The sequence below is a fragment of the Larus michahellis genome, chromosome 7 (assembly GCF_964199755.1).
Source record: "Larus michahellis chromosome 7, bLarMic1.1, whole genome shotgun sequence".
Taxonomy (NCBI): Eukaryota; Metazoa; Chordata; class Aves; order Charadriiformes; family Laridae; genus Larus; species Larus michahellis.
Genome location: NC_133902.1, coordinates 1432184 through 1449299, shown reverse-complemented (window position 1 = coordinate 1449299; position 17116 = coordinate 1432184). Strand labels below are relative to the sequence as shown.

Here is a 17116-nt window from a genome sequence, read left to right as displayed (position 1 = left end):
CAAAAACTCCACATTTGTGTGAATATTTTAAGATTAATGTATATAGTAACTTTAAAAGTAATGTTGCAAATATTGTTGAGTGAAAAGGTAATAATATCCAGAGGATAATATTAGAGGAAGAAACAGTAATCTATGACACAAAACATCTGGGTTAAGGATGTTAAGAAGCAAGTTTCACTTCTTTCTAGGTTTTTCCAATACAATGCCTAGTTTAGGCATAAATTAAGAACTTCATTTTAAATTAGCATATGCAAGTGATTATGTTCACACTTTATGACTTAGTATTCTAGTATGTCTTTCTTTTGATTCTTTTTCCATAAGTTATATTCCAGTGTTTAGAGTGATCAGGTCACTTCTTATTTTCACATTTGGTTTTAATGCTTGTAGAATGGCTGTTAATGGGGCCCTTAGCGATGCAAGTATGCTATCAGGTTCCATCCAATAGCCAGTGATTTTTAACCAAAAGAATCCTTACGTGATAAATACTGGGGTTTTAACCAAAATAATCTTTTCCAGTGCCACCTTTGTTTATCATGACAGCTAATGTCGTGACCGCTACAGCAAAATCGAATCCCCCTTATCTATGTTCTCTATCCACCACCAATTTCTAGGAAGAAGATGATCAGCAAAGGCTTAGCAAGAGAAAGGAGCAGAAGCAAAAAGATTCAGATGATGAAACGAAAGCTTCATGTTCTCTAGCCCAAGAGGAAACCCTCGCCCAGCTCTCTAACGAAGAGGTAAAGCAATTGGATAGTTCAAAGCAGCTTTGAGCACTCGCGCGTTCCTCGGGGTGTTGATTATAAATACAAATGCAAACTTAGTGCCTTTTATTCTCTGTAGCTTATAATTCTTATTAAGCAATGAAAAATCTTCAGAGTTGCACTTGAATATGTAAATTCTAATAAAGATTGGAAGACAATATTTCACATTCCTTTGAGAGGTGCTGTTAAAAACTGTAATTTAGTTCTTGCTTTCTGGGTGTTAACTGCTGTTAAATACTCTTGGGATCTGTAACCACATTCTAACACACCTAAATGTTGAGAATTAGACCAATTATATCGGAAAATTCAGCAAGTGTGCTGCAGCTACTTTGCTGATGTACTTGTTGAACTCTGTACTAAACTTCCACTGGTGAGACAAGTGTGAGATCGCTGATGGTGAAGTTAGCCGGTTGCTTAGCCCGTACAAAACAGCACGACGTGTGTGTCTGTATGTATTAAGCTACACCCAACGGTGCAAGTAGAGGTTTCTGGCCACATCTGTTCAGCAACCAAGAATAAGTTTGCCAAGCCAGTAGCTGGGGCTCAGCACCAAGTTTTTACAGGAGCTGCTCGAGCTCTATTAGTAATTATAGCAGCCAGAAAAAAATGATATCGCTGGATGTTATAAGTTAGCAAGCCTTTTGGGTGGTGTGGATAGCCGCACACTGGGACTAGCTGAAATTGTATTTGAAATTTGCCTGAGCTTTTCACTTGTGAAGAAACAAAGTCCAGTGAGCACATAGATTGGAACTTGTAAACAATATCAAAATGGGCAATTACTTATCCTTTCCCGCTACATTTCGCTTGTTTAGCTGATCATCTGACAGGCTCCATTTCAGTTTTGTAAGTCAAAACAGAGACAAATTAATTAAAACAAACCAAGTTTGGGCTATAGAAGCTTATGTAAGCTTTGAGACTTGGCAATTTACAGTGTCAACTGGTATTTTGCCTGTTTTATTTTCTTTTTTTTTTTTGGTTGGGGGGGCATATATACTTCTAGAGTCTGCTTTTTATTCTTATCAACGATGGGTAACAGTTCAGAGTGCAGAGAGGTGTTCAGAATCGTAATGTGTAAATGTAGCTTAGATTAGTTCTACGCTTTATCCTACGGTAAGGCTACAACTTTTTCTATTTCAAATCCTGTGTTGTATACTAACACTTCTGTATCCAGGTATGCAAGTGAGACCTATTTATGGCAAACAAAAGTTTTGTCTTCCGATATTTTCTTTAATCTCGGTTCCCAGGATACTCTTTAGACCCTTAACCACAATATTTATCTAATTCTAGGAATTATACATAATGGAAAACTTTACATTTTGAGTAAGGGTATAGGTTCCAGACTGGTTTTGGTTTTGCTTATGGATTTGGGTTTTTGTTGCTATTTATGACCTTTTTTAGCTGTACAGAATGTGTTTTACAAGTGGTAATGTATCGTATTATCAGTCATGTCTCATAACTTGTCATAATTTGACTTCTGAGCTCTTCTCTGTTGAGCAGTTTGCAATACAAACAAACGATTTATGAACTGTATCACCAAATGGCTGTTGTCTGAAAATGCAGTTTTATGTAAGGCCGTATTCTCTTGACTCTTTGTTATGAACTTAAACTCATATATATGCACGTATTAAAATAAATGTAAATATGCCTAAAAATGCTTAAAACAAGGCATTTACCACAGTCATAAAACCAGTAATACATAATATATTGTTATAAGTTATAAACACCTATATGGAGGTCCCAGCTGCCTGCTAGTCTGTGCTGGACCTATTTCGGAAATGATATTTTTTCTCGAGAGGCTTGTTTTCAGTGATACTTGCCTTACATGTCTCATGGCAAACCAGAAGTGCATAGTATATTGGAAGGTATTTTGAAAGCGGTCATATGCTTTTTAAATAAAGCATTACTGCTCTCTTTTTAACTGCTACAAATAAATAAAAATAGATCAAGAGACTTAATGTGCCTTATACGCGTCACAGGACAGTTGGTGTGGCTTTTGGTATTGGCATTCCCTAGGATGTCTTTGTGTTTAAGCCCAGCCTTTTCCCTTTTCATTTTATTTTATGTACAAATAATATTTTAAAGAAGATATTTGTTTCTTAGACAGTATTTTGTCAGACACTCAAAGCAGAAGAAAGAAACAGAAGAAGAATATTCACTTGTCAGTGTAGAGTTAGATTTCAAGTATATCTTCCTCCATTTATTTTTATGTTAATGTAGAATTTTTTGGTTTATGAAAGACTTCTGAATTTACTTGTGGAAGTGGAGTATTTGCCTTCCGTTGTGTAGATTATAGTTCTAGAAGTGATATTGCAAGTATCTCTCCAGTGGAAGAAGCATCTTGTTTCAAACATTGGAAGATGTAAGGTGACTGTGTCCTTGCTTGTCTGGCAGGAAGACAGATTCTTACAAAAGCATTCTGTTAAGAGAAGACTTCTTTTGCTTGTTTGTTTGTTTTGTCTTTTTAATTCTAGCTGGTATATTTCAGTTCTCTATCCTTTTCTCTGCCGTGTTAAGCTTAGTGGTCAGATGTTCTTGCCAAAGCCAACTTAAACTTACCTTTACCATGTCTGATAACTAGTGGCCAGCATTCCTTTTGTACCATGCTTCTAGAACGGAGTATATAGGTTTTTTTCTTCCCTTTTTTTTTTTTTTTTCCAATTCCAGGTGCAAGTAAATAGCACCCATGGCTCAGTCCATTCATTGGATGCAGACTTGCTTCTTTCTTCTGGCGAATCTTTCAATAAATCGGATAATGATATGTTTAAAGATGGACTACGGAGAGCGCAGTCAACAGACAGTCTGGGAACATCTGGATCTTTACAGTCCAAAGCTTTAGGATACAATAACAAAGCAAAATCTGCTGGGAACCTGGATGAGTCAGATTTTGGACCACTTGTTGGAGCAGATTCAGTGTCCGAGAACTTTGATACAGCTTCCCTTGGGTCTCTGCAAATGCCAAGTGGGTTCATGTTAACCAAAGATCAGGAAAAAGCAATCAAAGCAATGACACCAGAGCAAGAAGAGACTGCTTCGCTTCTTTCCAGTGTTACACAAGGGGTAGAAAGCGCTTATGTGTCTCCTAGCGGTTATCGCTTGGTTAGCGAGACGGAGTGGAACCTGCTGCAGAAGGAGGTGAGTACCCACTGTGTGCCTCTGCTCTGACCGCTGCCGGCGCGTTGTGGGCTGTCTGCTGGGTGACAGCTCTTCCTAATTTACTTTACACGGAGTCAGGCACCAAAGGAAATGGGTAGCATCATATGCAGCTGTTCACTTTTCTCCCTTGGAATACTTCCGTAGGTAAAGCACAGCTGATGCAAACCGTATTGCCTGACTCCATCGTGGGAGAGTCAGCTTTACTAAATACAGGATGGTTTTGCACTTAGGGGAGGGTCTGGCAGAGGTAGCTGTTGATCTCGTAAATACATGAGGGGGTGAAAAATGATGGGAGAACTCAAAGAAAAGGAGAAAACGGGAAACTAAGGAAAGGACGTTACAGTGCAACTGGGGGTGACTAGGAAAGCGCAAAGATTAACAAAAGGAGCAGAGCTAACAGTGTTGGTTTGTACGCCAGAGTTTTACTGAGGATTCTGCATGGAGTGCAATTTAGAAGTGAGCAGCCAAGATATGCAAAACACACAAAGCTACCACAAAGGAAGCCTCAGAAAATTGCTGGGGACTTGCCTCATCAGAAACCAATTTCAGCTAGCGACAAGTGGCAGATTAGATGTAACGCTTGCCAGTTTCGGTATGGGTGACCAGGGAAATCGTTGCTTCTGGGTGTTCTGCCTGTCAGTTTTTCAGCAGCTTTATATGATGCCAGTTCAAAGCTTGCATTTGGTTTATTGCTTGAAAAGAGGAGTATTGTGGGGCTCCTGTGGTTACTCTTTCAGAAGAAGAGAGGCCAAGGAGCAACGCTTTACGGGGAAGAAGGAGCGGGGGGAGGGGATACAATCCATAATGGGTGAAAAGGAAGCCAAAATAGGGGTAGAAGAAAGGAAGGTAAGAATGCAGTGCAAGAGGAGAGGCCAGGCAGAGGACAGGTGAAGTGAAGAACTAGTGATATTTTCTTTCCTCAACTTGTCGAAATTCAGCTTATCTGCAAATCATGACTTAGGAGGTCTCTCCAAACCTATTGTAAAGTTGCTGTTTTGTGTGTTGCTACTTATTTGTAATATCTGGAGAAATTACCATGTCATGATCTCAGAGCTGACTTAAATCCTCTACTCTTGAGAATTTCCTTGCCCTGTTGACATTTGGATGAAATTTTACTCCAACCGTTTCTTAGAATTCAGAAAAGAACTGCACTGCTTCCCACGTGTTTCTGGAGGCAGGAGTAAAGGCAGGGTATGCGAATGCCTCTCTGTGTGGGTGGGACATGAAGCAGCAAATACAAATTTTCAGCTCAAACCTAGCTTGCAGCTTTGATAATACTTCATTTGTCCCCCTGGCCAGACCCATTGCAATTTCAAAATGGCAGCTGGTTTACTCTTTGTTTCCCTGCTGCACATCCCAACGCTTTTTTTTTCCCCCTCCTCTTTGTTTTTTTTTATTTTCTTTTTTAAAAATCTGTCTGACTTTTACTTTATTCTTTCCCAATTGTTCTTTTAGCTGGTTATTCAGTCTCTGATACTGAGCAATACTGGAGGAGGGTATTAAAAAGTAAACAAAGCTTGATGACTGTTGTAGAACAAAATTAGTATGTGCCATTGAAAAATATTCAAAGCTTGGCTACAAGAAGAAAAAGATTGAAGGAAGTCCTGACCTGATTAAGTGACTTGCTTTTTAATTGGCTTATGTTGATTTAAATCAAAACAAAACACCCCCAAACACACACACACCAAAAAAAAACCCCACCCCAAAACAAAAAACCAAACACTGAAGTATTGTGTTTATAATGTGATTTGTAGTATAACATAATTGCAACAGACGGTAGCATTTTTTCATGCAAGCTTTTCTCTGAGATGTCTGTTTCTATACTGGTAATTAAGCAATATATTTCAAAAGGACACACTGACTGACTTGATAAACTCTTACATGTCATGGCGTATTACTTTTGTGCTGATAGTGGGACTTGTGCCAGAAAAAGCTGGTATCCTGCAGCTGATGTACATTATCCTTTACTTGTAGAGCAACTTAATCTTGCCATTACGTGATTCTGCTGCTGTCTTTTATCCCTAATATTTTGTGATCACACAACACACCTGCGAGTACGTAGCGCTCCTGCATTCCTTGAAGAATTTTATGGCCTTTATGGCAGGTGATAACTCTGTGTTCTCCAGGTGCAGAATGCAGGGAACAAGCTGGGTAGACGCTGTGATATGTGCTCGAATTATGAGAAGCAGTTGCAAGGTATCCAGATTCAGGAGGCTGAGACAAGAGACCAGGTGGGATTTCTCTTCAAGCTTTAGCAAGACTTCTGTAGTTGTTCGTACTACTAAGGTTGCAACAGTGAACCGTCTGCTGGTTTATTCATTGGTTTTAATTGAACAATATCAGCATGCTTAAAATCTGGATAACTTCTGACATTTTATTGACATAGCCTGTTTTGTTACTGTTGTGTGACCATGAGCACCACGTGTACCTATTTCTTAGGGATTCACCCTGGAGAACCGCTTCATCCGGTGCTGTAAGACCATGCAGTAAAGGCACTGTTCTATAAAAAGTATTTTGCTCATGATGAAGTCAGTATCTTTCATAATTTATATTCTAAAATGCCTTTCATGCATTGAATTCTATTACCGTTCATACTGCATGAATTGTTAACAGCAAAGGGAAAATTAGAGGACCTCCTCCTACCAGCATAAAATGACTGTAAATTATTGGAGGATGTTTGTTTCCTGCCATATACTGAAGAACGGTTTTCAGATGGGTACAGGAGGCATGAGTCACATTCCGCTTTGAAATGAGTGATTGAAGTCATTGCATGGCGAAGGTCCAGTGCAGTTTGGTGTTCCATGTTTCCTTATAGGTATAATCTGTGATGCAGGCTGTTTCGGAAGAACAGCAAAGGCACTTCTGGGCTGCACAGGGTTTGGAGGACTCTGTTTTGTGGTTTGGGGTGCGATGGGGTGGGTTATGTTTGTGCTCAGGAAGTAAATACTCCCCAAAAGAGTGGAAAACTGTATTGTTTTGTTGTAACAACACAGGTGAAAAAGCTGCAGGTGATGCTGAGACAGGCTAATGACCAGCTGGAAAAGACAACGAAAGATAAACAGGAATTGGAGGATTACATGAAACAAAGCGCTGAGGACTCCTCTAATCAGGTACAAGCATTTTCTCATCAAGATGGTAGGAATAATGAAATGTTATTCAAAAGTGTGTAATAAGAACCCTTGTCTTCTGTTAGATACGGATGGACTACCTGTTGTAGAAGCAACAAAAATGAGAATTTCTAGGGTTAGTTATGCTCCACCTGAGTCTGCCACAGTTTCTAGAGAAGTCTGACATGTCTCCAATACCATGTTATCCACTTTTGGCCCTAAAGTTTCATCTCAAATCTTGAAATCCATTACAGATATGATAACTGGGATTTGAGTAGTGTTTAAAGTTTTGAAGTGACCTGTGTATGAAATCACCCAAACATTCGAAAGTAGCCCAGCGTTCTTGGTCGCTGTCCTTGGCCGAAGAGTGGTACTATTCATACCACTTGCTCTCATCGATACTTGACACCCAGTTAAGGGACTTGTGGTGAAGACATACAGTTCCTGAATATCTGAGCAGGCAGTAACAGTAGTTGGTCCAAAATGTGCACTAAACTTCTGTAAAAAAAATAGCGTACTGAAAAGATTTTTCAGTCTGAGACATGTACATAACTCTCCTGGAACAATGGAACCAAATAGAATGTGTGGTAGTCACAGCTTTAAAAAAAAAAAAAAGTCATCTTCTTTGGCCTGTAAAAGATTACAATTTGAGGTAAATGCTGTGTACAAGACATTGAATTTACTTCACTTGAACTGGAAGACTTTCTCTCTGCCATCCCACCCAGTATTTTTTTTCTTATTAAAGAAACAGTCGTCATTAGGCAAAGTCTCTCAGATGACAGAAATGTGTTTATACATTCTTTCTTTTGGCTGTACCAGGGTGCTCTTAATTAAGTAATGCTTAATCTGACTGTTAAGCGTGTGGTGTTGTAGAATAACTTAATGGTAAAGCTTTTGAAGATCTATGCTTTCAGAGAAAGGTACCAAAAGTTACCTTAAAGAAAATGCTGAAAACTTAGGTAGTAGCTCTGTAGTTTCCCTTCAGCGTCTCTGAACTGGCTTACATTCAAGTTTGATTAGAATTAACTGTTTATTTGTTGTTTAGAGTTTGGTAAATAGAATATAACTATATTGTTGGTATTGAAGAACAGCATCTCTTCTTACTGACTGAACTGCATTACTGCTTTTCTGAGTAAGGAATTAACAAAATAAACTTCAGTGGAATAGTTTGAAATTTCAGAGTGTATGTTAGTAATGATAACAGGCAAGAGAACTTCAGTGGTTATTTCTTCTTCAAAATCTGTTTCATGCTTTATGTCCTTGTGTGGGTTTTCTTTTTTAAAGATCTCTTTGCTTATGGCTAAATGTCAGAAGTCGGAGAACTTCCTCGGCGAGCTGCAGCAGGCATTTTCCCAGGCAAGAAGAAGTGTCCAGGAGCAAATGGTAAGAGAGCTTAAGGCCAGAGATTGCTCGAACACCAACTGTTTGTCTGACCTTTGGAGCTCGGTGCGTGTGTGCCAAAGGCTTTGTCTTGCTGCCCGGCCAAGCTTGGCTAGAGCGAGCTGGGCATCTTAACACGTAAAGTTACTGACCAAATGGGCTCTGATGGCAAGTGCTGGACCTGCAACGGTTCGTAGGGTCGGTCTGTCATACTTTCTGTATGTATGCATATTAATTAATATGGAGATCACTAGTCAACTTCTTTTCTCCCTTATCCATTATGTACATTCCCTGCCCATTTAGTATCTTATTTCACCTCAGATCTGAAGACAGAATAGATTTTTCTTAACACAACTTTTTAGGATTCATCACACGAACCATCACTAGTGAGTATTTTATTGAGTTTTAGCCATGAATGCTCAATGTTTTTACAGGTCAGACTTAAAATACCAGCCCTAACCCACAAAGAGGTATGTATGGGAACTCTTTTTTTTTTTTTTTTTTTTTTTTTAAAAAAACTATTTTGACCATCTTGTAGGAATTAAGCCAGAGAACAGGAATAGAACCTCATTTTCTGGGGCAGAACAAAGTCTAACTTCCTTAGAGCAATTCATTCCCTTCTATTTTAGAATCAGGTTTCTTTTTTCCTGCCTCGCACAGCATCGCAGGGACTAAGAGCATTCGTTCTCGTGAATCCCAGTATTGCAGTTCTAGTGTCTGGGATTGTCTGTAGGACGTTGGGGCGTTGCTTTCAGAAATGTTCTGTTTGGTGTTCTCCGTGAAAGCACGTCTAATGGAGATGCAGGAGATTCAGAAAATGTATTGATCCAAATATGCTTTTCGTCTGCCCACCTGTAATGCAAAGGGCAGCCTCTGTCGGAGTTCAAGTCCCTGTTCTCCGCTACCAAAGCGATCATTCCTCTCAGAAAAATTCGCTGGATTTTTTTCTTTTGTAATGCGAGAAAAACTATGTTTTCTTAATCCTTTTTCTTCACAAGGGATTAGCTGTTTCGATGTTTTTCTCAAAAGACAGTGGGAGGCAGATAGATGCCTACCACTGCAAGTTTCAGGATGAATGTTTAAGGTTTTGGAAGAACCTGATGGTACAGCTGAGTTGTTAGGTGATTTTATTAAACATCGCCGCCTGTTCCTGAAACCACATGTGATTTCACCCCCCCGCCTCCCCCTCCATGAGCACAGCTACCTACTGGGTAAATACGGAAGAAAACTGGGAGACTCAACAATGCTGCATTTATCACTTGCTTCCTCCTGCCGGTCTGTACCGTTGAGATTGACCTTGCCTTGATTTCTGGTGCATAGACCAGGCGAGAGAGAATTGATCATGTTGATCCACGCAAACATTTTGTTTCCCTTCTTCACAAAGAATATCAATTCACCAGAGCTTTGAAAGCAGGGACAGTAAATTCAGATCAGAAAAGATCTGAGCGTGACCCTGAGTGAGAATTTATGCTTTTCTTTATATTGGAGGCTGTCCTGACACAGTCAAGGGAGCAGGTTTCGGAAGAGTTGGTGAGACTGCAAAAAGATAATGAAAGTCTTCAAGGAAAACACAGCTTGCATGTGTCTTTACAGCAAGCCGAAGATTTCATTCTCCCAGAAGCAGCAGAGGTAAAACATTTTAAAGTCATTAACGCAAATAATGCTTGTGATTAGATCTTGCTGGAAGAATCTTCTTCATCAAAAAGCTGACTCACAGTGCACAATAATCTGGATTTTAACCCTTTAAGTCTGTGACGTACAAAATCAGCGGTCTGATCCCACTGCGCCATGAGCACGCTTCAGGGTATGGATAGATAATAATTAAATGAGTTGACTACGGCCTGACGGCTCCTCCGTTGTCAGTGGAGCGTGGGCTTATCCCAGTTCAGCTAGTTTAAGCTGTGTTTTGCAACTGGGCGCACAAGCGTTCAGTCCCTGTGGCTCCAGTGTAGGTATTGATTCAATAAATTAAGCTTAGTCAGCAGCTTTAGTTTCTGTGCAGGCATTAAGACCAGTAATAATCCTGAGCCTTGGATAATGATAAGCCTCGTCATCCTTTTCCTGGCCACTCCCTTATGCTCAAGCACGTCAAGCTTAAAAGATTGTGTGGGGTGAAGGGCAGGGGGAGAGGGTCATAAGCCTGCGGAGACAGGAATCTTTACGGGTTCTTCGCTTACTATGGCCAAGCAAACTGCCGTTTTCTTTTAATACCTTGCTGGGTGCAAGATCTGCTGTGGTGGGACAAACCTCGGGGTGGCGTAACTTTGTCGTTGGCTCGTACGCTGATAAATACGGTGCTGTGTGTGTCTGGAGATCGTAATACAAATCTTTGCTAATCATTGATCCAGGAGCTCCGTGAGCTGATTTTAAAATACCGTGAAGACATAATTAGTGTGCGGACAGCAGCAGATCACCTTGAGGAGAAACTTAAGGCGGAGATTTTGTTCTTAAAAGAACAGATTCAAGCTGAACAATATTTGAAAGAAAACATAGAAGAAACTCTACAGCTGGAAATAGAGAATTGCAAAGAGGAAATAGGTGAGCAGGGGTAAAACAGTCTCAAAATAGTGAAGACTTGATTTTGTGATACGTAGACTATTTTAATTTTAAATACTGTCCATTTTTGATAGCAGATACACCAAAGCTGTGCAGCTGAAAACAACAGTACAATTATTTGCTTACCTTTGAGGTACCTTTGATGTAGCACATGCTTAATTCTCCTTTACATATTAACAGAAGTAAACAGCGTATGTCCAGTTTCCTGTGGTTTTTTTTGCATTTAAGCTTTAATATTCTTGTTTTTCAGCTTCCATTTCTAGTTTAAAAGCTGAACTGGAAAGAATAAAAGTGGAAAAGGAACAGGTAAGGAGCCCTTTCACTATGGGATTTTTGGTTTTGTTTTTTTTTTTTTAAATGAAGAGAGTAGGATTATTTTTTTTCTGCTAGTTCTATCAGTGACATTGTGTTGCTGTCTTTGACGTCAACCTCTTCATAGCAGAGAAAATGAACTTTTTTCCCATCTGCCTCTGAGGTGTCAGTAACACTTCAGATATATTTTTGTATGATGTTCAGTATGCCTGGTACTGGGAGGGAAGGAGCTGAACTAAGGAGAGAATTCTGGAACACGTAACGTTATTGTTCCCTCATCTCAATGGGCTTGTGGGATGCTGCAGGGCTGGCTTATTTGCATAGATAACTATTCATTTCTGTAAGAAGGAACACCAGTCCGTGCATCAACACAAATTGTCTTACTGGAGGCACCGACGCTGTACCGGACACTCTCAGTCTATCGCAACTCTTGGTATCAGCCAAGAATGTCGATGCGCTGTGGTGTAACTGCGCCCCGGTGGCTCTGCGGCCGTTTCAGAGGTCGCGCCTGGCACGTTGAAGGACAGAATAGCTGTGTTGGTGCCAGCGTAGGACTGGGACGCGCCCATCGTTCTGTTGCTTAAAAGGTGTTTTGTCTCTTTATTAGTCTAACACAAATATTGGGTTAACTAATTCCTAACTAATATTAAGCTACCTAATAATAACCTAAATATCAGGCTTGGCCACTTCTCTCCAGCTCCAAAAAGAAATAAATAGAGAGAAAGCGAAGTTATTTAGATGTTTTCTGTGTCCCTAGGAGACATTATTAGGTGTATTTCTGAGTCCCGGGAAAGACACTTAGGCTATACTTCCTGTATGGAGGGACTGTGAGAAATTGAAATGTTAGGAATTTTAGTTAATACTTTTTTTTATTATTATAATATAGTTGGAAAGTTCTTCGCAGGAAAACCTGCAGCAGCTGGAGAGTCTGCAGGAAACAAAAAACACTCTTGAAGAACAGTTGAAGAGGGAGACGGCAGCAAAGGTCGGTCTGGTGTCTGGCTGTGAAGTATGTACGCATCTTCTGTGATGATCGAAGTGTGGTCAGAAGATGTGTCATTACATGAGAATGAAGAAGGAAGCTTTTGCATGTTGATAAGATTCTGGCAGTGAAATAGTGTCCGTTGGATGCCGTTTAAATCCTCATCCCAGTCACTTTGCACTGGGATTTGTAAAGCACGGGATTTGAATTGCCGCTGACTTAAGAAACTCTTTTGGGTTGTCTTCTAAAGTTAGGCTTCGGTAACTCTTCTGCATACAGAAAGCTTCGTGACTAACCAACCCTCGGTTTAAATGCTCTGATACTGTTGAGTACATGTCGTTTTGTTGTTGCTGTAGGAAGGAGCCCTACTTTGGCAGTCAGATGAATTAATTGTGATCTGATTTCTCTCTCCCTCTCTCTCTCTTTTTTTTTTTTTTTTTTCCGTTTCCTTCCCTGTCTCTCCCCAAGACATTTTTGACTAAAACTCAAGACAGCATGGTAGTTATATTTTCACCAGCAGATTACTGCCCTTCATCTGTGATCATGTTCCATTAAAACTCAGAAATCTGCTCAGAATCTGTTTTGAGATCCTTGGACATAGTGTTTTTTAAAGACATTGGGCTTTTTTATGCTTTAACCAATCTAACGAGGATGTTTGCCTGATGGGTATTAGCCCCTGATTTTGCAATTAGGAAAACCGAGATGTAGAAAGAGTCATTGGGTTAATTTCTTGCCAGGACTCTGAGAATAACCATGCTTCTTGGCTCCAGTATCGTGCCTAAATCAGTTTATACAAGCTTCTCCTTTTCTATTCAGTTTAAGCATAGCGTAAAGAATCTCTTTCTCTTCAGGCAAGCCTTGAACAGCTGGTATTTGAAGAGAAGAATAAAGCTCAGCGGTTGCAGACTGAATTAGACGTCAGTGAGCAAGTGCAGAGAGATTTCGTAAAGCTTTCTCAGACGCTTCAGGTAAGGAAAGCACAAGCCATTTCTAAGGTGCTACTTTTGTTTCTTTACTTCCCCAGAGCTGTGTAAGATAAGAAGTAGTAGTTGTAAATTTTCTTACGTCAGTATTTATGAACTATTTTAAAAGTTATTTGTATAATAAACTGATCCAGTATTCCTAGTGTAATATTAGTATTAAAGTCTACTGGGGATTTTATTCTGATTACTTGATTCTAACCGATTCTCAGCAGCAAAGACACACAACTGTTGCGCTAAAGGGAACTGCAGAGACCCTGAATGGTGGCACCTCTAGACCCTGGCATTTCATTGTCCATCTCCTGATGTTTTTCTAGTGTCTTACTTTTCATAGCAAATCATTAGGGTGCAAACATTTGAGGACAAAGTAAGGAACTTGTACTGTTTGAAGAACCATTTATGTGTTCATATCATGTTATATTTGCTGCTTTCAACTTACAATATCTAGAAGTCTTATGCTTGTTGCTGTTGCTATCCTTGTATTTCCTCCAAAAAGTGGAACCTGTGGTTGGTGATGAGGTACCAAGAGATGGCCGAAGGAAGGGGTTTTGGCAGCGGCGTTCATCGAGGCTAGTTCCAGTTTGTCAGGGCGGTCTCTCTTTCTGTTGACTGTAGGGAGCGCAAAGGGACCTGCAGTTTCTGTATTTGCAGGGTGACCCACTGTCTCCTCAGGGAGCCAGGCGACGTCGTTCTCACCTTCAGTGCCTCTGGCTTTAGGATTTGCGCCCCCCAGCACGTTCCAGCTTTACTGGAGGTCTTGCTCACAGAGGAGGCCCTGAATTTGAGCACCGTCTCCTTTGAGTTCTTGGCCCGTCTGCTTGGTGAAGTTCAGCAGAATTAAGAATACAAATTTTTTGCGTCAAGTGTTCAGCTTTATTTGGAAAACTAAACCAGGAATCTCGGAGATCGTTTGCTAGGCAGAGTTTAGCTGGATGGACAATAGGGAAGTGTCCTCCCTTGTTCTGGCTGTTTCTGGAGGAGTAGGTGGGACAAAGGAGACTATTGAATTGTCCTGGCTAGTGAAGTTGCTTCTTGCTTTTCATCCTCATCTCTTTTTTTTTTTTCTTTTTTTTTAAAGTACCGCGTGCACTGGCTTATGCAGTTCTTAGAGCAAAAACATATACAGCACTTGGTGTACGGCACACTCTTCCGAAACCCGCAGGTAGTTCAGCAGCCTTCAGCACGGAGCTCAGTGCCAGCGTTGTGGCTCTGTATTTTGTGTTTTCTTCCTGCCCCTAAGCACTCCTTACGCGGTAGTTTCTCAGCATTTGGTGCCTTCAGTTTACAGTGGTTTGTGCCGTCTCCACCAGGCACAGTACAAGATCTGCTGTGTGACATGGGAGATCACCATCGAATGAGGATTTTGGTTTCTTGGTAGCCAGAGAGGGTTCTTTCCTTCCCTGACCCTGTCCACGGAGTCTCTGGGCGAGTATCACTTGTGTGAGGTGTCCACTGGCCAAATTAGGTATCAGTAGTGGAGAGGAAGGGCTAAAAATCAATTAACCACTAATTGGGAATTTACAATTGAAAGCCCAGAAAGAATATGAAAGTTTGAATGTAAAAAAAAAAAAAAAAAAAAAAAAAAAGTGTATATAAAAATTGTGATCTCTGCATTCATTTCACCACGGTTCTGCTGGGCACTTTTCCAGCGCGTAGGAAAGAGTTTCAGATCGATTATCAGAAAAGCAAGTAACAGGAGTGAGCTTGGAAATGGGAAGTTTCCTCCAAGAGCATTTTAGCTTTGATCTTGAGAGGCTTGAAGGCGTAAGTTAGGCAGGTCTGTACTTCCTTTACATCCTTTCTGTGAACGTTGACATTGTTTTACACATCCCTGGGTTGCCTGGCCAGTGTGGTGTCAGGGACTGGTTATTAGGCAAAACAGAGTGATGATGAAGGCTTGCATGAGGCCTGCAGAAGGTGGCTTTTTATTGTAAAAACACAACTGCCTTATGTCTTCTGAATTAAGCTTGCGCTCCTTCACGCCTTGCATCTCTCAGCCAGGGAGGGTTTGCTGTCTCTTCTGCTGGCACAGGCTCTGGGGGCTGCGAACTGGCCTGTTGGCTCAGCTCGGGTGAGGGGTCTGCGCTCTCGCATCGACACGTTTTACCAGCTCAATTGCGTCTGTTGGTTTCCTGTAGGTGCAGCTGGAGCGGATCCGGCAGGCAGATTCCCTGGAGAGAATCCGTGCAATCCTGAATGACACAAAACTGACGGACATTAATCAGCTTCCTGAAACATGACACCCTGATGAGCGGGCTCCAAGGCTGCGTTTGGGGTTTTTAACTCATCTTTATAGCAACATTAATTATTATTTAACTCTAACCGAAAGAGCAGAAGACAACAGAGGGGAGCAATGACTAAGTTTTGTTTCTAGAGGGAAAAAGGTTTCGTACTGGGCCGGAAGAGAGCACAAGGGTGACTTGCAGTTTAGGAAGGAGAACCTTCTAATGGAAACACTAACGAGTGCGGTGTTTCGTGTTCCACTGAGTGGGATCAGTCCTTACATTCTGAAAAACTTCCCCTCTTTCAGCCGACTTCATAACCTAATATAGAGTTTTGGAACATTTACCCCCCCCGTCTTTCCCTCTTTCCTTTCCCCCACTACTGTGATCAAAGTAGCTGCTGGAAACCATATTGTCCCTCCAAAACATTGAAGCGCAAAGTGGTTGAAGTTTTTCTGTTTGAATAGTCAGTAACAGTATTCAGCTAGCAGAGAGAATGAGGTGTAGAGTATGCTGTATGAATATTTTATATTAAAATATGACTTTATTAGCAGGACACTGGATATTGATCTTATTTCATAACTCAGTACTTTTTTCTTTTTTTTTTTTTTTTTTTTTTTACCATTGGCTTTGTGTTGAAGAATCTGAATGCTGCTGAAATGTGGTGGACATGAGTGAGCTGTGTGTCTTCTGAACAGATAAATGCTAATCCAAAAAAAAAAAATGTGTACTGAGAATTTAGCTCCTTGAAATTTTTCCGTTGAATTCTGATACTTAAAGAAAAGCACAAGAAATGCACTGTTTTGTAATCTCTTTTCACAAATGAAATTTAGAATGTGGAACTACAACCGGTTCTTTCTCATCTCGAAAGCTGAGCAGTACCCGTAATCCCTTTTCGGTGTTTAAAACAAAACAAAAAGTTATAAATCCTATAAACGTATAAATCCTCTACATTGTGTGAGCATTGGCATGGGGTGTACGCAGGTCTGCTTTGCTGCGGTGGGAGACACCAGGTGCGAAGGTGCCGGCTTTTGCTGGCGAGTGCCAAGGTAAGGTGCTGACTGAAGCCGTCAGCCTGACCCTCCGCTTCTGGGTCGGCATCGCGGTGCGCAAGCCAGCGATTGCACTCAATGGCAGAGCACAAATGCGCTGGAGCTGCATTATTCTGCTGGTCCAAGTTTGAAAGGTACAGTGCATCTCTTACTGTAAGGTCTGCTATCGTGGGATTGCGCAGAGTTGAGTCCTGCCTACGCTGTCCCGTTTTTCTCTAACCATACATTTAAATTACACTATGTAACGGGACAGCAGAGGCAAGAAATTCTTGTGATCGATCAGGTGCTAGGTTTGGGTTTCTTGTTCTGTAAGTGTATGGCGGTAACGTGACCATTCCTTCTCTCTTTCCTCCTCCTGTTGGAGTTCCGTGCACACAGTTGGCTGGCAATGGTTTCACGGACGGTTGTGGGTGTTGATAATACTGGTGGTGACACTGAGTTACTGAACTGGCCCCAACTACTACTCAGTTAGAAGAAAGGAGGCTGAAGGAGCAGATCGTTACTGTCCAAAATATTACTCTTAGCCATAGATCTGAAGGTGATGAAGAAGACCAGAAGTGACAGAAAATGCTCCAAACTGTAATGCACATGATTATATTTTAAGTGCTTAA

General features: G+C 40.9%; 1 protein-coding gene across 5 annotated transcripts in view; it reads left to right on the top strand.

The window, feature by feature from the left end:
• Window positions 1-16009, top strand: part of RABEP1 (rabaptin, RAB GTPase binding effector protein 1) — a 49255-nt gene extending 33246 nt beyond the window's left edge. For 2 of the 5 annotated variants that reach the window (XM_074596268.1, XM_074596273.1), the window contains exons 8-19: window positions 612-737; window positions 3426-3893; window positions 6041-6145; window positions 6908-7024; window positions 8306-8404; window positions 8836-8871; window positions 9890-10030; window positions 10750-10939; window positions 11208-11263; window positions 12156-12254; window positions 13103-13219; window positions 15370-16009. In XM_074596268.1, coding sequence (XP_074452369.1) covers window positions 612-737; window positions 3426-3893; window positions 6041-6145; window positions 6908-7024; window positions 8306-8404; window positions 8836-8871; window positions 9890-10030; window positions 10750-10939; window positions 11208-11263; window positions 12156-12254; window positions 13103-13219; window positions 15370-15471 — 1656 coding nt within the window. In that variant the 3' untranslated portion in view covers window positions 15472-16009. The remainder of the gene's footprint in view (window positions 1-611; window positions 738-3425; window positions 3894-6040; window positions 6146-6907; window positions 7025-8305; window positions 8405-8835; window positions 8872-9889; window positions 10031-10749; window positions 10940-11207; window positions 11264-12155; window positions 12255-13102; window positions 13220-15369) is intronic. The other 3 variants (XM_074596269.1, XM_074596270.1, XM_074596272.1) reach the window with 3 other exon arrangements.
• The last annotated feature ends 1107 nt before the right edge of the window (window positions 16010-17116 follow it).